Here is a 22,689-nt window from a genome sequence, read left to right on the forward strand (position 1 = left end):
GCTCAGCTGGTTGTTCTTCTGTTCTATGTGACAGCAGCTAGCATCACCACTCAACAGCTGGCACCACCACTCAGCAGCATGGCTGGAAGGGCCCAGAAATATTTGCTCACAAATTTGGTACTTTGATGCTCTTCCACATGGGCTCCCCATGGGCTAGATTGGATTTCCTCAGTGCATAGTGATCCCAAAGCTGTCAAATTTTTTAATGATGACTCACTTTTCCCAGAGAAAAAGTGGAAGCTCTTAAAGGCTAAATCCAGAACTGGTCCAACAGCCCTTCCACCATATTCTGCCAATTGAGATATTTTACAAAGATAAACAAATTCAAAGGGAAGAGGCATAATTGACTCCACCTGTTGGTGGGTGGAGCAACATATGTATACACAGAAGAAAGTAAGTGATGGCAGCCATCTTTGGAGATCACCTACCACACTCTTTTACCGCTTTACTCACTTAAAGGCACTCTTCTTTTAGCCTTTACTCTGGCAGCTTTTATTCAGTATCTGTCTGTCTGTCTGTCTGTCTGTCTGTCTGTCTGTCTCTCTCTCTCTCTCTCTCTCTCACACACACACACACACACACACACACATTACCTTACCTCATCATGTCTATCTTAAAACTTAATATCTTCCTTACATAACACCTATTACTATCCCTGAAATACTTGTTTCAGAAAAATTATATTTTCCCAATTTACTTTTTTGCTGCTGCTTATTCTAATTTTGTGTTCTATTGTGATAATGATTCACTTAGGACTTGTACTATGGCCATAAGTATAAAGCTAACACCCCTAAAACCAAGGGTTGGAAATCTTTTTCTGTAAAGGACCAAATGGTAAATATTTTCAACTTTTGAGCCATACAGTCGCTATCACATCTACTCAACTCTGTTGTGTAGCAGAAGTCACCAGAGATACCATGCAAATGAATGACCAGGTCTGTGTTCCAATAAAACTTTATTTACAAAAATAGACACATATCCTTGTGTGTGTCTCTATCTTTCATTCTTTGTGTATTCAAACATGTCTCTTCTTTGTGCCCTGCCTCTCTTCTGTAAATATAATGTTGAATATATATTTCTCATTATTTTTATTTTCTAATGAAAAAGTTCTCTGCCCTTGAGTTTCCAAATTCATAGCATATTTTATATATCAAATTAAGAATTTTTTCTGAGATTTGTGTAAATTACTTAGCATGGTATCTAGCATATAGAAAATACTCAATAATTATTATATCCTTTAATGAGACTTTCCCTTATGTAACTGCCTAAGTGATTTTTTTCATACAGGTCAACAATGCTCAGCAGAAAAAAAGGTTGAGCTTCTGTCCCTATCTACAATACCTTGTTACTCTCCCTCACCCTTATGCAGGACACTGACTCTTGGCCTCCTCTTTGCCATGTCTATGTTTGTCCATATCTTTTGGAAACTAATCACAAGGAAAGGTCAAAGACAATCAAAAGACTAGTGGCTCAGTCACCTTTTGCTCAGTTACCCAGTGAAGAGCTTCTATTTTCCTTCTCTTTCACTTACTCTGAAAGTATTTGTTGAGCACTCGGTAAGAAGTAGGTGACAGGGAGGCAGAAGATAGTCCCAGTCTCATAAAGCTTATGGGAGAAAGGGGCAATCAATAAGCAAATAAGAGCAGGAGCATGATGTCGTGATTGGATAGGGCGTGGAAAGCTCCCTCCAAGGAGGTGCCTGTTAGGGTGAGATGGGAAGGATGACCATACAGGAGGGAAGTGGAGGGAGAGTGTTCTAGACAGAGGGAGTGGTCCTATGAGGGGACCCAGGCTGGCACTGCACCTGTTGCAATGTCAGAAGCTGAAAGGAGACCCCGTGACAGGGGAGGTCAGCAGACAAACCGGCACCCAGCCAGGCCTGATATGGGCCCTGGCTCTCATTCTGAAATAAAGGGGGGCACGCAGGATGTTAGGCAGGAGAGACGCTGATCTGATTTTTTTTAAAGATGTATTTATTTATGCATACAAGAGCTGGGGTACAGACCAGGGATGCGGGGGGTGAGAGGATTCATCAGAGACAGAGTGGGGAACAAAACAGGCAGACTGACTGAAATACACTGCTGAGACAAGAGAGGTCTGCTGCACCATGTGGGCTGCTCCTTGGCTGGCTGGGGATCAAACTCGTGCTACAGAGGCTGTGGATTGCTTTACAGTGCGGTGCTTAACCCCTTGCACCACCAGGGAGGCCCTGATCTGATTTGTTTTAAAAAGATAACTCTGGCTACAGTGGAGAGTGTGGGGGAATTTGACTGGCATGGGGCAAGTGAGGGACAGAGAAAGGAGGTTCTCCAGAGATGGTAGCAAAAGGAGGAGAAAGAAGAGAAAGGACCTGAAGAGTTTTAGAAGGTAGAAATGACAGACTGACCAATGATTTAGATGTGTGGGCCAGGGGGAGGAGAGCCCAGGTTGATGTCATATTTTTTTGTGGGGGGCAGGTGGTAAGAGCTCAATAGCTCCATGTTAGACACTTTCCAAAAAGAAGACAGTGGGGTGTGCAAGGGGAGTTGTCAGGGGGGCGGTCAGGTCTGAGTCTGATTTGCAGTGGGGTTCGGGTTGGAGATACCAATTTGTGAATTGTCAGTCATGGGAATGGATATTGTTCTCCAGTGAAAGAAGAGGGGGAGACTGGAAGGGGCCAGGAACCAGGTCTGGGACTCCCACATTGGGAGATAAGGGAGGACCTGCAAAGCAGGGAAGGAGAGGGAGTCGAGGCAGAGAAGGAAAACCAGGACGGCATCCTCAGAGCTGAGGAGGGGTTTAAAAGGGAAGTGGTTCCATGCAGGCTGAGAGCAGCAGGGGGCCACCTGCCTCTAGAGAGGTGAGAAGAAAGCACAGGACAGAAAGGGGACCCGGACATGGTCACATGAAAACTACCAATGACAGTAACAAGAGCACTTTGCTGGAGTCAGGGTCGAATGCCTGGCGGGGGATAAGTGGGTGGCGAGGAAGTGGAGACAACGCATGAGCACCAGTCCTGTAGAAGTTTGGTTATAAAGGGGAATAAAGAAATGTGCCCTCAGAGGCCCAGAGCGCTCAAGGTGGGATGCTTCGCAGTGAGAAATACTAGAGCGTGTTTGGAAATTCTCAAAATGATCACCAGAGAGTGAGAGATTGTGCCTCGGTTTTTGTTTTTTGTTTCTAATAATGATGAGAACGTTTAATTGTGCAACTTTTCACAGTTTACCAAGTGTTATCACACACTCTCTCTCACTTATCCTCAGAGACATCCTGCGAGGTACATAGCAGCCCCGAGTTATAGATGAAGCTGCTGGAGCTTAGAGGAACTGAGTGACAAGCTCAAGGTCAGAGTCAGGAAGTGGGAAGGGCAGGACCCCATACCCAGGGGTTGCTCTTGGCCTAACCCCGGGGCCACATCCCATCTAAAGCCATCCTGTCACACTGGACTGGCACCAGAACTAGACAGACTTACGGGTCAAGCCCTGCTGAGGCCTCTCTAGCTGATTTTCCAGTTACTTCCCAGTCAATCCTGTCTGCCTGCTGGCCCGGCTGTCAATATTAACAAGTCACAGCTGCTTTTCAAGAACACAGGACCGGGTCCCATTTCCTGACCCCATTCAACTAAACTGCGAATCCTCCTGAATGTCTAGAATTGCCCAACAATCTGTGCTAGATGTCCAAGAGAGGAAGCATGAAACCCCTCAGGTCCAGCTCTCAGGCTCGTCAGTGTGGGGACTGGCCAGAGAGACCACGGGCGGGCTAATCACTGGTCCTCGGGCTCTGCATCTCTAACACCCTGGGGTTGACATGAGAATGAAATGAGATATGGAAATACAAAGTGCCCGGCCCCTTGTAAGTGTTTTGCTAATGCTACTCATGATTAATTTTATTTATTCATTCACTTACCCCCTTATTCACTCATTCATTTTTATTTCAATAGCTACTGTATATTTAATCATGAACCCATTACAAAGATAGTCGTCATCCAGTTAAATCTCTTCATTACTGCTGGTTTCTAAAATGGCCAGCCAATGTACCGTCAACTTTGCATTCAAAACCAGAAAATAATGGAGGCCAAATCCTTGTTGTCCTCTCCTGCTGCTGTGCCCTAGCATCATCCAGAGTTCTGTAGTGCAAAGAGTCTCGCCCTTCCTTGCACTGGACAGACATTTGCTGAGCGGCCTCTCTGTGCCACGCATTGCTCTAGGCACAGCAAATGCTTCCCGGCCCAAGAAGCATATGTTTTAATGAGGAAAGTGATGTTGGAATACAAACAACTCTGCCCTCGCAGGAGTAGTGAGGCGCAAAACACTGTGGGTATCCAGAGAAGAGGCTCACATCCAACCAAAGCAGTTGGGGCAAAGCTTTGTGGGAGGACGGGAGAGTGGAGAGAACAAGAATATTCACCCGGGAGGATATGGCTGCAGCTGAGCAAAGTCATGGGAGCTGGAAAGGGCAGAGCCTGTTTACGGGGTGCTGAGGGGCTGGAGCATCAGCTCTGCAGCGAGGAGCAGGAAGGGGTAGGACTGGCTGTCCCAGGGAAGACTGTGAGAGGCCCAGGCATCAGGCCAGCAGAGCCCCGGAGAAGCCCAGACCCTGGTCAGAAGGGAACTGAACACCTGACGTCATAATCCTCCTCCCCAGCAAGGGTCTTGACTCTTGTGAGAAGCAAATGAAGTCAAGGATGAGCGACTACTTTGTAAACTGTAAACTGCTGTAGCAGCATAGGATTGTTATCTCCACCATTTACATGAGACTTTTGGGCATTTCTCACATAGCTACTTTGGAAAGGGTTATCAGGAGGAAAAATGCACAGGACCAAGAGTGTCAGCACCATGGGCAGCGTGGAAAGGATGGGTCTGGGCCCTGGAGATGGCTGGAGGCCCAGCGCTGCCACAGTCCAGCTGCTTGGGCAGCTCGCTCTGCTTCTCTGACCCTCAGACTCCTTCCCTTTTCTAGAAAAATGCCTTACTAGCTGTCCTTCCAGTGTTATGTGGGGCCCAGTTGAAACAAAGCCTGTGTGAAGGCTTTGGACGAGACCCACCACTCTAGAACTTTTGTTGCCTTTTGAGGGGCAGGCGCGGAGGTTATAAAGGGAAGACACGAGGTATTGAAGAGGAACGTTTAGCACCAGAAGGCGCTTCCTGTCCCTGGTGGCTGGAATCAGCTGCTGATGGTGCTGGAACCCAAGCGTTCTATCTCCCCCACACAGACAGATACCCTAGGCCACACTGAGCCTTGACGCGCCGCCCCAGACCTCTTTGTCAAGGCGTGTCAGGCACAGCCTTCCATCACCCGGCGCTGACTCAGCCCTCAGTGAGCTCTCGCTCCCTCTTACACACTTTGGGTGCCAGAAGGCACCCAGCCAGTTGCTCCCCCAAACTTGACTGGCTTTGCATCTCTGTGACGAGGAGACGGCCAAGTTGGATCTATTTCAGGAAAGCAAGAAGTGATTTCTCTCAAAGACCTTGGAGAGTTCTTTCTGCCCTCCCCAAAGTGTTCTCAGCCAGGGACCATCCAAGGCTGGCAGCTGAGCCTCACTCAGGATGTACTCGTTCGGGTTAAAATAAAGGCAGAAGGCGGGCGACTAATGGATGGGGGTTGGCTGGGTTTCTTTGAGAGCCTGGCACGCTGGTGTTCCCAGGAGGCAGAGGAGGCCTCCAGGCAGTCATGCTGTGCTGCCTGGGGGTGACCTTGGGCACGGAGCTTTCTACCTACAGGAAGGTAATGGCCAGAAATCAACTGTAGGACACCTGAGACTTTATGAGTCAGACTTGAGCTCAGAGGTCTCATTCATTCCCAACAGGTATTTACTGAGCACTTATTGGGTGCCAGGCACTGGTCTAGACCTGGGGAACAAAACAGAGTTCTGCCCTCCTGGAGTAGCATTCTGGTGGAGTCAGACAGAGAAGGAGGAGATAAATAGGAAGGGAGAGGATTGTTTGCCGGTGGTAAAAGCTGGGGAAAGAGTGGGGGAGGGCTAAGGCATATGGGGTATGGTTGCAAGTTTTAGGAATGTGAGCAGGGAGAATAATTGAGTAAAGACCTGAAGGGGGTGAAGGATGGAGACAGCCACGTGGGTATCTGGAGGAAAAGCATTCTGGCAGAGGGAAGAGAAAGTGCAAAGTCCCTGAGGCAAGAACAAGCCTGGGGGCTCAGTGCAGCGCTGGCTGCAGGGGAGGGAGACAAGGAGCGATGAGGACTGATGAGCATTTAAAATCTTCTGTTTTGAATTCCTTCAAAAAAGATCCAGCAAGTTCATCTACTGACTTTAGATGTGTTCATATACTCCCATCTGAGGTGCTAATTTCATACTACTGTTTTCTGTCAGGAGAATCATTCCAAACCAGTGTCTTCTGCTCCTCCTGGGCTCACGCACACAAGGACTCTCCGGAAAGTCAAAAGGACTTGGTTCCAAATGGCCACACAAGCTGTGTTACCTTGGGCAGGGCACTTACCCTCTCTGAGCCTGAGTTGTCCCAAGGAAACTCAGTTGCCTCATCTGTAAAATGGATTAATAATAAATACAGCTTCCCACACCTACCCCACTTGATTGTTTTAGATTTAAATTAACAAGATTATATCAATAAAGGTGGATTTTCATTGAAATGGGCAAGATCAAAATGTCAGAGAAGTTTTTGTTTGCTTCAGCAAAACCTGAGGTTATGGGGTTGGCTGCCCACTCCGCTCCACCACCCTGCTCCTTGTATTGTGTCCCAGTTGATTCATTCTGCCTCGGTCTGTATCTGCTGAGGGGCACTCATCAAACGCCCAAGGACCTCGAATACAAGGTTACCCAGGGTGCCCCAGGAGCACCATGGGGCTGAACTGCCTGGGAGGACTGAGTCCACTGCTCCATCACTCCAGTTGGGTGAAACTGGGTGGGCCCGGTTCTCCTCCCCAACCTCCTTCCTATTCCTCCTCCAGGTACAATGGTCCCAACCTGGTTCTGAAGTACGACCGGGCCCAGAAGCGGTTGGTGAACATTGCTGTTGATGAGCGCAGCTCGCCCTACTACGCGCTACGGGACAGACAGGGCTATGCCATTGGGGTCACAGCCTGTGACATCGACGGGGATGGCCGGGAGGAGATCTACTTCCTCAACACCAATAATGCCTTCTCAGGTAAGGGTTGGGGGCCCTGGGCCTCTACCTGCTTCCCCCAACCCTGACTGTGCCTCGGGCCCCTGGCCTTCCTCGGGCCCCTGATGCGGGCTGCTCCAGGCTCAGATTCCCTTCTTCTCCAGGCTCGGAGAACTCACTCTGTCTGGTAGACACCCAGTGACTCCTTCTCTTGTTCTCACTAGGCCCCTGGGCTTGGAGATGAGGTGCATGAGCAAAGGTCAACCATCCCTTCCCTCGACTTTGTCCTCTGTGCTCCCTGTCTGAGCAGCACCCCACCCCTCCGGCCCTCCGAACCCCTCGCTCCTGACCACCCCCTGCCCTGTGGTGGTGACTCAACCACTCATCACTTCTCACCTGGGCTTCAGTTGCTGCAGCCAACAGATGCCCCCTGGAACCACCCTCTGTGCCACTTCTAGGGGACCTTTTAAAAATGTTTTGAAATCCTCCAAGGGCCCCTTGGAGCCCCTACAGGGCCCCTACAGCTTTCAGATGAGCTCATTTATTCACCCTAAAAATTCGGGCCAAATACCTTCTTTCATGCCACCTGGAGGGCCAGGTGCTGGGGTTACAATTTGGAGGAAGGTGAAGCCTGTCCTAGCTTAGAGCACCTCTGAGTCACCTGGGGGCTGTATCCCTGCAGATGCTGGGCTGGGGCCGCCTCAGCTCCCCTCCCCATCACAGCAGAATATGGCAGACTCACACCATATTTGCTGTATGTGTTCTATCTGTTTTAACAGATAGGCCTGGGACAGGCCCAAAGGGGACAGAAATATTTGGGACAGCACCAAACCCAAGAGGTCTGATTGGGCCCAATATCTGGTGCAGCTCATACACTCACAGGCTATGCTGATGGTGCTGGGCCAGGGACCACACTTTGAGTAGCGAGGTCCTTCATTCTAAGAAATGGATGAGGGAAACTGACTCACGGGGGTCTAGGTAACAGTAGCAGTGGTGGTAGGTACGGCTTGTGTTATGCCTGCTGCGTGCCAGGCCCTGATCTAGCATTACCATTATCTCACTTAAGCCTCACTTGACAGCTCAATGAAGCAGGCTCTGGGGTATCCCACTATATAGTTGAGGACACAAAGGTCACACAATTTGCCCAAGACCAACGACGTGTATGTTTTAAGACTCAAACCCAGGAGTCTGACTCCAGATCTGTCCTTTAAAGCAGGACACTCAATCCTAAGTCCTGGGGGCCCAGTGGAGAACGTGGTCATAGTGGGTGCTCAGGGATTCACGAGGCGGGGGGCTATGCTCCTGGGGCTGCAGGTCGAGGTGTTCCCAGCCCCTGACTCTCATGTTCTCTCAGACTTGACCTCTGCTCACTAGGTTGGAGTCTGCTGCCACAGGGCATAAGAGGAAGTCCCAGCCACAGTGTCCTCCGAGAGGGCACAGGACCTCACTTTTGTCCCTGTAGGGCCAGGCCAGACATGCCCTGGACCCCTCCAGATGACAGCAGCCTCTTGGGAAGGTCGTCCTGGGTATTCACTATCCTGGACCCTCCCAACCTCCTAGAAGCAGGTGATTGCCTGGCCATGGGGACACAATCCCTGTCCCCTACACAAACACACTACATACACGCACACACTCACACACTGGCTTTCCCCTGGGTCCATTGTGTTCCCCTACTAGTTGCTGAGCTGAAGCCAGGACCCAGCCCTGGACTGCCCCCAATGTTGAGCCCTGCTGGTTGCATGAATGGGAGGGGAAGAGGTTGGGGCCCGTGCCAGGGGCAGGGGCGGGCCAGGCTGGCAGCCCGCCAACCTTGTGCAGCCAAGAAACAATGAGGCACAGCCCCAAGTGGTGTTTTATGGGTTTTCATCTCATCTTGCCACCGAGAGAGGCCTGAGAGATAGTAATTATCCCTACACAAATATCAGGGCATGATTACCCAGCTGGATTTACTGCCCTCTCTCCAACCAAGCCAAGATTGGATTAGGACACAATTAATTGATGGGCTGATCAACCCTTTCCTGTGGGGCAAGGTCAGGAGGGGAGCAGCGGCAGGGACAGCTGTGGAAGGGGTGAGTCCCCAGGAAGATGCTGGAGGGCAGGGAGGCTAGCAGAGGGGGGAGAGCTATGGAAGGGGGTGCTGGATGAGGTCCTGGGAGGCAGAATGCCAGAGGAAGGGACAGACGCTTCCCTCCGCTCACCTCGCACAGAGTACCTGGGGTGGGACCTGTCAGGTGTCTCCGGAGCTGCAGCCCCTCCCACACGCCGAGAGCTTTCTGCTGAAAATCCTCAGCCCAGCCTGCACACTGGAATCTCCTAGTGGATTTTCAACACCCCCAGTCCTCAAAATGTACCCCAGGCCAGTCCAATCCACACCTCTGGGGGTGGGACCCATTATCAGAACTCAGGTGATTCCCAGTGTAGGAGAGATTGAGGGCCACTACCCTGGAGTCATGTTAATTCCATTCCCAGCCTACTGGAGCCCCAGTCATTCCCTAATGGACTAATTCAGTTAGTGGCCTAATATTTATTGAGCACCTACTGTGTGCCAGGCACTATTCTAAGCACTGAGGATACCCAGTGAATGAAACAGACAAGAGCCCTGCCCTCGGGAAGTTTGCACTCTCCCTAATACGGCCTTATATTTCTCTTGGTATCTGACCACCCTCTACCAGTCCCCTGGATCTATGCTCCTTGAGAAAATTCCTGTATTGGTCATTTTGTGTCCTCCCCTGGTCCATCAAGCCCTTAAACATCCTAACAGCACAATAAAAACTTGACAAATAGGGGGCCTCCCCGGTGGCACAGCGGTTGAGTACTGGGTTGTGAAGCTGCCCGCAGCCTCTGCAGCGCCGGTTCAATCCCCAACCACCAGGCAAGGGTCCCACATGGCGCGCAGACCTCTCCTGCCACCCGCTGCTTCCCTCAGTAGTGTACTTCGGTCCTTCTGCCTGCTCTACTCCCCCCTCTGACTCTGGTGAATTCTCTCACCCTCCCGCGCTTCTGACTGTACCCAGTGCTTGTATAAATAAATAAATAAATCTTTAAAAAAAAACTTGACAAATAATTCCAAGAAAACAATGCATGGGCCATTAGCCCTGAAAGGAAGCATGCCAACAGAGAGAAGGCTGGGGCCAGGGTCTGGGACTTCCCTATTTGAAGGCACAAGTGTTCACCTGGGGAGGCTGGAGTCAGACCCCTAGGGCTGGGGTAAGGATGGCAGTACCCAGCAGCCCAGCCTCAAGCAGGTAACTCTCAGTGACCTACTGTGGGTTTGAGGGATGTGTGTGGGTTTGAGTTAATTTTTCAGTTGAATGATTCAGTTGATTCATTGACAGTGGGCCGGCTGTGGAGCAGGGACACCAGTGCCATGTCAGCACATTGCCACTGCCCCCTGCCCACCATGGGCAACCCGAGGTCCTTCCTAAGAAACCACAGCAGCTCACCTCACCCATGGCTACTGCTGGGAACTCCTTTGGCCTGTGCCAAAGTGTTGGAGGGGTTTGTGGAGTGGAGGAGGAGTTCCTCTCCTCTCCCCCAGCGAGGCTTAAGGCCCTGGCAGAGGGCTGAGACCCTGCATCCTGGCAGGGCCCTGGAGGTGTCAGTTTATGCAGACCTGAGACCTGTCCCTTGCTTTCTAAGTGACCTTGGGTAACATACTTGACCTCGCTCAATCTCGACCCCTTCGTCTGTAGAACAGGAAAAGTCCTATCAACTTCGTGAGCCCAGCTCCCTCCAGTGCTCTGCAGACTATATCCAAAGCCCTGACGATTGCCTCCAGCAACTTCCTCTTGGAGCCAACCTGCCTTTCTGACCTCATTTCTCCACTCTCCCTCCTGCTCGCCATATTCCCACACGAGCCCATTGTACTTGCTATTCCCTCACCCGAAATGCTTCTCCACCACTCTTCTCAGCGCTCACCCGTCATCCGGGCCCCTTCTAGATGAGGTCTTCCCTGAACACCTTGGGATCATCCCCTTCCATTCACTCCTTATATCCTTAATCTGCTTTATTTCTCTTCATAGCACTTTCCATAGCCTGAAAACAGTTTATCTACTAGTTGTTAGTTGTTCATCTTGTCTTCTCTACCACTCAGCTCCTTGGGGATTGATACTTTGTCTTGTGTGCTGCTGTATCTCTGAGGCCCAAAGCAGTACTTCAGTTACTTAGTAAACATTTAGTCCATGCCTTTAAATGGGCAACTGAGATAATGAATGAAAGCACATGCTATGGTGTCAGTCCAAGACACTGTGGTGTCTTGGACTCATTACCTGCTCTCTAAGCTTCAATTCTGAGCTTTTAGAAGTATTCTGGGTGTCACAGCCTCCCTCCTGGCCCATAGGAGTGACTCTGGGATCACAAAGAGAAAGGAGTGGTCAGGACTATGTAGTGAGGGTCTTGTGTAAGCGAGACACCACTCACATGTAGGGACCGAGAGTGTATGGGTTCAGGGTTAAGAATTGGGAAGTAGGTAAGAGGGAGAGAAAGGAGGCAGATTGACTGCCATCCCAAGACAGCCTACGCCAGGAAATCGGCTTATTGCTCAGCTAACCTGGGCAAACACAAGCCCATGTATTTCAGGCAACAACATGTATTGAAAACCAGGCAGGAAGGTATGCAGGGCAAAAGGGGTAAGAGGCAGGTCAAGTACCTCCCTCCACATCCAGAACCCCAGGACTTCCTGTAGCTCCTGGTCAGAGCCCATGCCCCTGGGGGTCCTATACTAACCACCTCCCTGCCTCGCTGCATGGTCCTGAGCACCCCCCCCCATGTCGCCTGGCAAGAGGAGCATGGGTACCGGGTGGGTCAGTGGGAACTGTGATCCCTACCACGCACCTATTTTTAATCATGCAGGTCAACAGAATAGTCCCTGACCATCTGCTATCTTCAGTCCATGTATACCTCCCTCCTTTCTTACACAAAAAGTATCATGCTGTACTCCCAATGTAAGAAAACTGACTGATCTTTTCATTTACCCATCAGTCATCAGTTTCAGATATTATTTTGTGCTTCACTGAGATTTCTTGCTCTTTTTATGGCTGTATAGTACTCCATTGTATAGATTTGCCAGTGGTTGAGTTGGTCCTCTGTTGATGAGCAGTTATATTGCTCGCAATCTATTATTGCTCTTAAAACAATGTCACCAAATAAATAAGTTTGTACAACATGCCATTTTCTGCAATTGCAGGTGTGTCTGTTAGATAAATTTATAGAAATGGAGTCGCTGTGTCAAAGGAATATACGTGTGTGGTTTTGATAGACATTGCCAAATTGCCTTCAAAGGGACAGGGATAATTACACCCTCATCAACTCTGATGCGAGTGAGCATTTGTCACTATTCTCACCAACTCAGTGTCATCATTTTTTTTAATTGCCAATCAGATAGGGAAAAAATTGGTATCTAAGTGTAGTCTTAATTTTCGTTTTTCTTAAAATGAGTGAGGCTGAGCACATTTTTATATATTTGAATCTCTTGTCGGCTCATAGCCTTGGCCCATTTTTTTCCTATTGACTATTGACCTTTTTCTTATTGATCTGTAACACCTCTTTATAAATTAGGGAAATTATCCTTCTGTCTGTAATACAGGTTACAAATAGTTTTCCCTGGTTTGTCATTTTTCTTTTGCCAGCATTCTTCTTGGCTTTTGCAATGTGGAAAATTTTTATTTTTGTGAACTTGGATTTATCACTCTTCTTTGATGACTTCTGGGCTCTGTGTTATACTGAGTCCTTCAGCAGGGACTTTTGTGACTGAGCGAGGAGACAGCCATCACCATGCCAGCGAAGAGAGGCAACTGGGGCCTCTGCCCTTCCAGCCTCTCTGCCTGCACAGCGGGGGTGCCATCTGCTCTTGAGAGCAACCCTTGTCCAGCAGTCCCTTCATCCAGACCCAGTTCCAGCTGCACCCCAACAGTGTACACCTTGCTTCCAAAGGTGGTCCTCAGCCCAGCAGCTTTGGCAACAGCTGGAAGTTCATTAAAATGCAGAATTCTTGGATCCCATTGTAGACCTGCTAGGCCAGAATCTACGTTTTAACAGGAAATATGGGGCTTCCTGTGTCTGGGAAAGCCCTGAGCTCCACCCTCTTTTCCTAGGATCCTCTGGGCCCCAAAATGGATCCTAGTGTCTCCTGTTCCTCAGTCACACTTCTCTTGGATGCAAAGTTCTGATTTCAGCTCACCCTAGACAGCCCCATTTAGGAGGGTGAGTTCATTAGTACTCAGGCATCTTGCCCGACCCCACAAGGCCTCATTAGCATGAGGGTCCATAAAAAGCAAGGATGGGGGCCAAGGCTGTCAAAGTAGCACCATGAAGATTTTGGGACCCTGGAGTCATTTCCTTGGTCCTAACACAGTAGGTTTCTGGGGATCCGGGGACTGTCCCCCTCCAGTCCCCACACCCCAGCTTTTATACAAGGAGGGATGAGGCTGTGCCGTCAGACTTCAGTTTGAAGTTCAACATTGCCACCTAACAACACAGTGCCATCTCACTTCAGCAAATACTTATACTTAACCTCTGAGCTCCAATTTCTCTCTGTAAAAGGAAGGATCTGTCTTCCTGACTATAGACAGAGCTAAATGAGCTCATGTGGATGAAGCACCTGGCAGGGGTTGATGGGATTTCCCTTTTCACCCCAGAATGGAAGAAGACTGAGGTCAGAAATCATATTGGGGAACCCAGGGGCCTGTATTCATTCTTTTCAAATGTCCTTTGCTGGATGTTCTCCTCCTGGGGCCATCCCTGCTTTGATGGGTTTCCATTGACTAAGTCTCATAAAGCCCTTGTACTAAATGTCACCATGCCTTTTGGGGTGTGGTTTATTGAGGACCTGCAGCCCTGTAATCCCCCAGAGACCATGATGGTGGTGATGAGGATAAGGATAATGATGGTGATGATGGTGGTGGTGATAGTGATGGTCATAATGAGGGCAGTGATAATGATAGTAGCATTATTATTTATTAAATGTATGTTGTCACAGGTATTGTTTCTAGTCTTTTATGTATGGTATCTCATTTAATCTCGCAACAACCTGATAAATAGGTGGCTATCCTCATTATCCCATTTTACAGATTAAAAAAGACAAGTGTCCTTCCCAAAGTCAACCTGGGCCCAAGATGCAGTAATCTCTCTGCCTTATGTGTGAAGTTGGAGGCTGAGCCCTCTGCTGTGCCTCGCATACTTGCTCACCCCTCTCTTGGCTACCCATGCCAACAATGCCAAACCATGAGTCAGGTAATCCCTGGTAGGGGACAGACACTGGGAGAGAGGCACTGGGGTCACTGATCCTTAGGAAGAGCCCCTATAACTCACATTCCCAGTGGCTCCAAAGTGCCCTCTGGGGGTGGAGCTGGATGTGGATGAGAAGGCAGGTTGGTGAATTAATTTGCTTGATTGACACCACTGTCCTCAACACAGAACCTTCCTTCTTTCTATTTGTCTGATGACTCCCACCTCTGCCCTCTCTTCCTCCTCCTAAGCTCAATGCGGCTGTCCCTGGGACTCAGTTTGAGGCCCTGGTCTTCCCCTCTGTCCAGCTCCAGCTGTGCTGACTATACGCTAACCCCCTGGATGTGCCTTCTCAGATTGTCTGAAGACAAGCTCCTGAAGGCCAACTGGCCGCTGCAGTCACTGACCCCCCTTTGCTCTGGTCTGCCATACCTCAAAATCCCCCTGCCCTTCCAATCCCAGCCTCCAGCACCCAGCTCTTCCTCCCCACTCCCAGTCATCACCCAGGGTAGAGGCTGAGCTACTATAAAAGTGACTATGTCCTTCATTTTCTTCCCTGTTAGCCCACCCTTTACTCCACTGCCAAGCAAGCTTTCTGGAAACACTGTCTTCCCAGATCACAAACCACAAATGGCCTCTTTGCCTCAGTTCTGGAATTAGTGGGTCTTTCCTTTCACATTTCTCCTCCTCCACCTGCACAGATTCTCCTTCCTGAGCACATTCTAGGTCACCCCTCCTGCCTAGAGCACCACCCTGTCTCTCTGCCTGAGCCAGAGAGAGCCATGCCTATGCAGGCTTGGAACTCAGACAGGCCTGAGTTTGAATCTGTAATCCCTCACTAGCTCTATGGCCTTGGGAAATTGACATAACCTCTCTGCCCCTCAATTTCTCCACCTGTAAAATGGGGCCACACCACCTCTTAGGGTGGCTGTGGGGTTTAGATGAGATGACGGTTGTAAAATAAGGGGTTCACATGGATCCTGGCCAAACACAGGAGCCATGCTGTTACTCTGACCCTTCAAGTCCTAGTTCAAGTACCTCCTCCATAAAGGCCCCCCCATCACTGTGCCTCCTCCATCCTGATTTTATGGCATCTTCCTGATCTACCACCCTGTCTTGCCCCCAGGGTTCTACTATCTGTGGACTCTCAAGGAAGTGCCCTTGTCTCGTATACCTTAGGGTCTTCCTCTGTAAATAGGCATGAAAGTAGAACCCATCTCATGGGGTGTGGTGAGGCTAGTGAGTGGACATATGTGAAGTGCCTGGCACATGGAAAGTGTCATAGGTGTGTTATTAGTTTTACTACTGGCCCCTTTGCATCTGCTTTAACTGCCCATCCTGCTGTCAAATCAATTGCAAGTGCCCTGAGTCAGGGACGGAGATGCCTATTTCCCTGTGACTACCTCCAGCACCTGGCACCCAGTAGGGCACCCAGCAGGGCCTGGTGGGTGCCCGAGCCTCATCCACCAGGCCTGGCAGCAACTGGCAGATCCCCCAGACTCTCAGGCCTTCCAGGCTTCTTTAATACCAGGGGCTAAAGTAGGGTGGGAATGGAAATTGGCAGATGGGCCTCTCACAGGAGCCCCTACCCCGCCCTTGAACCCCTTCCCATTTCTATAGGCCTCTGCCCTCTCAGACTCCCCCAAGAGCCCTTCTCTTCTCCTCCCTAGCGACTGTCCCCAACTCAGCGAGGGAGCCCAGGGCAGGATGCAGCGACAAGGAGCCTCGGGGCAGGACTGCACACTGACACGGGCCGGGGGCCGGCACTGAGTGTTTATTACCTGTGCCATCGACCCACACAGCTCACTGTTTATCTGTCTTCCTGACACACCTAATTACCCAGGTTGCAGCTGCCAGAGCGTTTGCTCTTCCTAAATCACGGGCTCCCATCCCTCCTGTCGCCCAGGCCTCCAGGCCTCTGCCTGCAGAAGGGCTGCCATTGATTTTGCCGTTCCCATTTATGATCTACAAGGCTGTGCATCACTGTTGCACATTTTACCTTAATTAGTTTATTCTTCTGGGCGTCCCTGGTCAGCCTGGAAGCCAGGAGGCTGGAACAGGGGAAGAGGCTAACAATACATGGCACCCTCACCCCTGTGGCCACAAAGCCCAGCGCCTAAACAGACATCAACACCCCAGGACAGCAATTTGCTCAGAACAGCGACAGCTACAGATGAGCTGCAAAAACGGGTTCCATGGTCAAGTGTATTTGGGAAAGGCTGAATTAAATAAAATTAAACCTGTAATTTACTGCGGGGCTTTACACAGCTTTGCCTAGACTGATGTCCACTGAGAGTCCCCCAGAGAAGGGGTGGAATATTTGGTCATTCCCGAGCTGAAATCATCATGAAACCTTGTCTCCAGGAGCTCTGAGACCAGAATTCTGTAAAACACCCATTGTGGACAGTTGTCTTGGGTGAGGAGCGGGGGATTGGAGGTGATAAGGCAAACCGAGGGGGCGAGAGTCAACCCTGGGCCCATTTCTCCTGTTGGCTAGTGGGGGGGCAGGAACTTGGGGACTTGACAGAATTGTCCTCCTGACTGCAGCAGTGCCTATTAGAGCTCTGCAGAGCCCCACCGCCGGCAGCTATTTTCTCCCCAAGGCCCAAGCTTTGGTAAAATTGAGCTTCAGTATTTCTGTTTCAGTTGGTGGTAGTGTCTAAAGGGGCCCTGATTTGACAGAGAAGGGCAAGGGTCACTTGCTGTTGGTGAAGGCTGGAGACCCAGATGCCTGCAGGGCCCGCTCGGAGGCCCCCGGGCATTAGGAGGCGATGACAAGGCTGCTACTGCCTGGGGATCAGTGTGAGGATGGCATTGGGGGGCCCCTGGGCCCTCTTCCACAGCCCTGAAATCCAGAACACTCTGAAAGTCTCAAGTGCTTTTTTTAAGTTTGTGGGAAAGTGAATTGATAGCAAAACCTGTCCTGAAATGATGTGAACTATTTATAGGCTTTATTTATCCCACTTGGTGTGAATATTCATATATTTCACTGCAGAAATATTAATGTGTTTAATTACAGGTACTGCCCCAGTCCCTGTGTGTGTGTGTGGGGGGGGGGGGTTATGCAATAAATGGTGTGTGCACTGTTACCTTTCTCAAACATAAAGGGGGAAAATCTAAATTTCTGAGCACATCCAGTCCCCGGGATTGCAGCGTGGGGCTGCGGACCTGGAGGGGGTGCGCAGTCGGCCGTCTGACCTACGGCCAGGGCGCCATTGTGTTTCCTCCTGAAATCCCACAGCTATGCTGAGGGGCCAGAGCTGGTCCCAACTCTCAGAAGAGGAAACCAAGTTGAAAGAGAATAAGGAATTGACCAAGGCGAGGAGGGGACTGGAGCCAGAGCCAGATGCTGGCTCAGGCCACTATGGTCAGGCCCGGCGCTTCTACCGGAAGTGGCTCCTCAGCTGCCCTGTAGGCCTCCCTTCCCTTCACAGTTGTGGCTCCTCAGTCCAGGCATCCACCGGAACAAACCCCTACAGGTCTTGGAGATCACCCCCTACCCCCGTGAAGGGCCAGTCCCTTCTCTGGACAGGGCTCTCCCCCCACAGAGGGTCAAGCAGGGCAGGCTGCTTCTGCTCCAGGGCCAGCTCCCTGCTGTCTGGCAGGCGGCTTGGGGGCCAACTCCAGACGCACAGCTGTGTTCCTGTGGGTCCCTGTGATCTCAGGAGACCTGCGGGAGGCCATGCAGAGATCAGACTCTTGTCTTCTGGGCAGAGTAGCCTGAGGAATCCTTTTTACACTGCCTCACACAGTTCTCACACTCACCCTCACACAATCATTCTCACGCCTGTTCACTCATCAGTTCTCACATACTTTTACACACTCACCCTCACTCTCTGAACTTTTCACACACTCACCCTCACTTCCTCACTCCCATTGTCGCACACCTACCCTCGTGCCCCATCCTCTTCCATGCACTCACAGTCGCCGAGTGTCATCCAGCCCCACGGGGCAGAGCTGGTGTCCCTGCAGGGTCTTGGAGAACACCTCATCTAGCCAATGGCAATAGTCATCGCTGACACCTACCACTTGGAAGGTGCCACGCTAAAGCTCTAATGTGTGTCCTCTTATTTATTCCTCACAGTGAACTTGAGTGTAATCATTATTTACAAATAAGAAAACTGAGCCTCAGAGATACTAAGCTACTTGCCCAAAGCCAACAACTAGAACCTGGAAGTAGAATCCAGGCAGAACCAAGGCAGGATGTGACATGTCCTCAAACCTTCAGTTCTCGATGGCTGTGCCATTCTGCTCCCCTTGGTCTAAGCCCAGTGGGTGTCCCTGGGCCAACCAGGAGCCAACTTCCCCAGGCTCACCTTTCCCCATTCCTCCCCTGCCCTTCTGTGTTTCCTACGCTGGTCCCCAGCGGTAGAACATTATCCCCCTTAAAATATGAATGTCTGGGTCTCACATTAATAAGAAAAAAACTAAAGGTGAGGGTGGAGGGGAAAGCTCCTCCTTAGCAGGCTCAGAAGAGCAAGCCTCCAGCCACTGGAAGGCCTTCCCTCGCCCCTTCCCCAGAGCAAAGCCTCTTAGCCAGCAGTGAGCCTCGGGAGGACACGTGGCGTGCTGTGTGGTGTCCATGTGTGTGACTCACTGCACTAGGGGCCTTAGCCTCTGTCCACTTCTCAAAGGAGTCAGTATCCGAAAGAGGTGGAGACCACCACCCTCTAGGGCTCCCCCATCCTGGGAGCAGGGCTCTCCCAGAGGGCTGCCCAAACCCCTCACCCCACCTGAGTGCTGCCATCTGGTTCCCCTGGGGTGGAGGTGACAGATGTGCCACAGCTCAGCTTCCAGCCTTTTCTCTGTGTGGACTTAGAGACGCAGCACCAACCGGGACCACCCGGTCTGAGTCCCAGATGGGTCCTGTGCATGAGCAGAGCATAGCAGCAGCTCTGGAGGAGTCTCAGTGCTGAAATATGGGCAGTTCCGGGACCTCCCATGTGCTGGTGCAAGAGCCCAAGGCAGATGGCACAGCCCCTGATGGAGGTCCTCTCGGCTGCACGGTAACTGTGACATTTCTCCCTAGTTCCTGAGTCCTGGGCTGACCACTTTCACATACCTCTGAGTCTCTTCTCTCAACTGAAAATACTTGAGTGCCCCCCAAAGAGAGAAGAGTCTCCCCTGCTTGAGTGAGCGCTGCAGGAAGTGCTCACCCTGCGCAGAGCACCCCCCCTTCTCTGGCCCTAACCAGGTGGTGCCCTGGCACTGTCCATCAGCCCTCGTTTTCCTCCTCTCTCCAGGGGTGGCCACTTACTCGGACAAGTTGTTCAAATTCCGCAATAACCGGTGGGAAGACATCCTGAGCGACGAGGTCAATGTGGCCCGAGGCGTGGCCAGCCTCTTTGCCGGGCGCTCTGTGGCCTGTGTGGACAGGACGGTGAGTTCAGGGGCCTTGGGGGGGGGGCGCACGCAGTGAAGGCAGCAGGGGAGCCGACCGCAGGTGTCCAGGCAGTGGGGCTCTTGAAAGCAGAGCCCAACTCAGCAATGCTTTGCACGAAGTAGGTGCTGAACACTAAGACTTGCAAGATGAGGCACAATAGACGCTCATGTCCTTTCTCGTGGGCAGGCCCCAGCAGCCAGCAAGGAAGCTGACCAGGGGCTGTCATCATCGTGTCCACTGGACAGATGAGGGCCTCAAAGGCAAGCTTGGAGCAGCACTGAGTGGGTCACTATGACGAGGATACGAATCAGAACCTTCTAACGCTAACCCACGTGCTCCTTCATTCATCTAGTCGCCTAATACTTATTACTAATTGCCTACTGTGTGCCAGGCATTGAGCCCCAGGGCCCGTGTAAATATTTATGGAGCAAATTAAGGCATGACAAAGGGGCACGTGAGTGGGGGGGTGGCCTGAATGTACAAACACTAGCTAATCAATAGCTCCCTCGGTGCTCCGTGCCCTGCCGGCCCACCCTCCCAAAGACACCAGCCCCCAGAAGCTGGGGAAGACAGGTGAGTGCAGAGGGACAGGAGCAGCTGCCGCCGCCTGCCCTGTGGGCGCCCGGCCTGTGCCCCAGCAGCGCCGGAGGCTGCTGTGGAGGTGATTTATCCCTCCTGTCACCTGCTCCCCTGCCGCCCCCTCCTTGGCTTTATAAACAGTCATTACTGAATCAGGGCCCCAGCTGCTGCCCAGCTTCCACAGAGCCCCACTCCGGGGCAGGGGCAAAGGGGCCGGCTGGTTTAGGAATGGAGATGGCACCAAGGGGATTGGGGATTCAGTGTGAATCTTCACAGCAGGGGCCTCCAGGCCCTGGGAGAAGGCAGGTGCCAGGTATAAATATTTATTTCTTAACAAGCTGGTGCTGAGAAGAGAAGCCAAGCTGGGCTGTGAAACCACATTTAGCCCTGACCTGAATCTGTGCCACCTGGACTCCTGCCTGCCCTGTGGGAGGGGACGGGAGGCTGCTCTGTGTGTGTGTGTGTATGTGTGTGTTGGGCGGCGGGTACCCAGAGAGTGGGGAGGGTCTGGGCGGGGGCAGACCTCCCCACCAGGCCTCTTCTCACTCGCCCCCCTGGTTTCCTGTCTCACTCATTTAGGACCAAGTCTTCCCACACTCAACTAAGGTAGGAGCCTTCTCGGAGCTAGTGGGAGGGCTGTGAAGGTTAATCACAAAGAGATGCACTCTTTGTCCTAACAAGGTCACCTGCACACCTACGCACTTGACCATGGGACAAAGGCACTGTGTGAAAGGCAACAAAGAGACTTTGACACCACTGGCAGGCGGGCATGTAGCTGCTGGCTCAGTCCCCACTCAGTCCCAGCCTTCGGGGAATAGAACAAACCCCTCCAGTGGGTCTGCCACCAGGACAGGGGGCGCTTTCTGACTCCAGCCACCCCCTTGGCAGTCCCAGGCCTGGGACTTGCAGAGGGAAGGAGCAGGGAGCAGTTAGGGCCAGCTGGAATGTGGGAGATAGGAATTCAACATGTTGGGAAACACAAGAGCAATCATAAGCGTGCGAGCTAACACTTCTTAAACTAACAGCAATGGAAGCCCTGGCCAAGTGGTTTCCTCCGTCACCTCACGGAAGCTTCATAATAAGACTAGAAAGTACACACTGTCATTACCCCCATTTTACAGACATGGAAACTAGCGCTTCAAGCAACGAAGCCACTTGATCCAGATCACGTAGTAAGTGGCAGACAAAGCCAGGAACTGAGTCCCTCCTTCCTGAAAATAAATCAGATGAATTTTTACCCCTCGACTGCCCTGCCTCTGGGTAAACCAGTATCAGACACAAATTTCTAACCACAAGTTCTCTTGCAGCATTTATCCTACCCACCTCTCAGTCCCTCAGCCCCTACCTGGGGCCTTTTTAGCCTACCTGGTCTGTGGTTCTCAAAGTGTGGTTTCTGGAGCAGCAGCACCGGTATTGTTATAAATGCAAATTCTCAGGCTCCACCCACTGCACCCTCCAGACCCACGAATCAGAAGTCCTGACGGTACTGCCAGCAGTCAAGGGTCCTGCTAACCTTGCAGGTGATGCTGATGCAGGCTCCGTTTGAGAGCCAAGGTACCAGGGAAATGTCGCCACCCCACCTCGCCGTTCTCTCCCTCTCCCCTTCCAGCCTGCACCTCTTCTCTACCCCAAACCCAGAACAGCTGCCTGCCTTTCATCTCCAGCTGCCTCATCACTCACCCACTTTTCTGGATCCCTCTCAAAGCCAATACCTTACAAGAAGCGCTCCCTGATCGATAATGATTATGCCTCATGTTTTAGCATTTTTATCTTTTCAAAGACCTTTCACATGTGTTGTCTCATTTCATCTTCTCGACAACTCTGCCAGGAAGCAGGGGGAAGTGATCCTCACCAACTTGTGAGGTGATGAAGCCAAAGCAGGTGAAGAACCTGCCCAAGGACTTAGAGCCAGATGGGGGCGGAGCCTGGACCTGCAGTTCTCAGACTGTGGTTCTGGACACAAAGCATCAGCTTCACCTGCAGACTTGGAATGCAGATTCCATTCCGTACCTTCTGAATCAGGAACTCTGGGGCTAGACCCCAGCCTCTGCAGTTTAACAAGCCCTCCAGGTGATTCTGATGTAGACTAAAGCATGAGAACCTGTCCCCCGGACCCAAAGCTGCAGAAACATCTTCCTACCCCTGGAACAGCTCATCCTGCCAGAATTACTATGGTCTGAGTTCACACGGGAATTTCTGCAACTTCTACAGCTGTAGCACATGTATGTTTGTCAGTTTTGTCACCCCAATACGTTGACATAAGAAAGTAGGTGTAGCCAAATTTTATAAGTATTCTAATGTCTAACAGAGTGCATTTCAGTTCATGTGGGCTTAATTGCCCATTTGTTGATGAGATTGCTAACAGCTGGTGGGGTTAGGCACGCTGCAGTGATGGAGCACTTTCACCTTTGGCCTCATTCATTCACTCTTCATCCAATCATT

The 22,689-nt window shown here is 51.1% G+C and overlaps 1 protein-coding gene across 2 annotated transcripts in view; it reads left to right on the top strand.

The window, feature by feature from the left end:
• CRTAC1 (cartilage acidic protein 1) overlaps positions 1-22,689 on the top strand; it is a gene marked incomplete at both ends in the record, with an annotated part of 130,001 nt that overhangs the window by 74,139 nt on the left and 33,173 nt on the right. For both annotated transcript variants that reach the window (XM_084245251.1, XM_084245252.1), the window contains 2 exons: positions 6,907-7,103; positions 19,529-19,665. In XM_084245251.1, coding sequence (XP_084101377.1) covers positions 6,907-7,103; positions 19,529-19,665 — 334 coding nt within the window. The remainder of the gene's footprint in view (positions 1-6,906; positions 7,104-19,528; positions 19,666-22,689) is intronic.

This window comes from Talpa europaea (genome assembly GCF_964194135.1).
Source record: "Talpa europaea genome assembly, chromosome: 10".
Taxonomy (NCBI): Eukaryota; Metazoa; Chordata; class Mammalia; order Eulipotyphla; family Talpidae; genus Talpa; species Talpa europaea.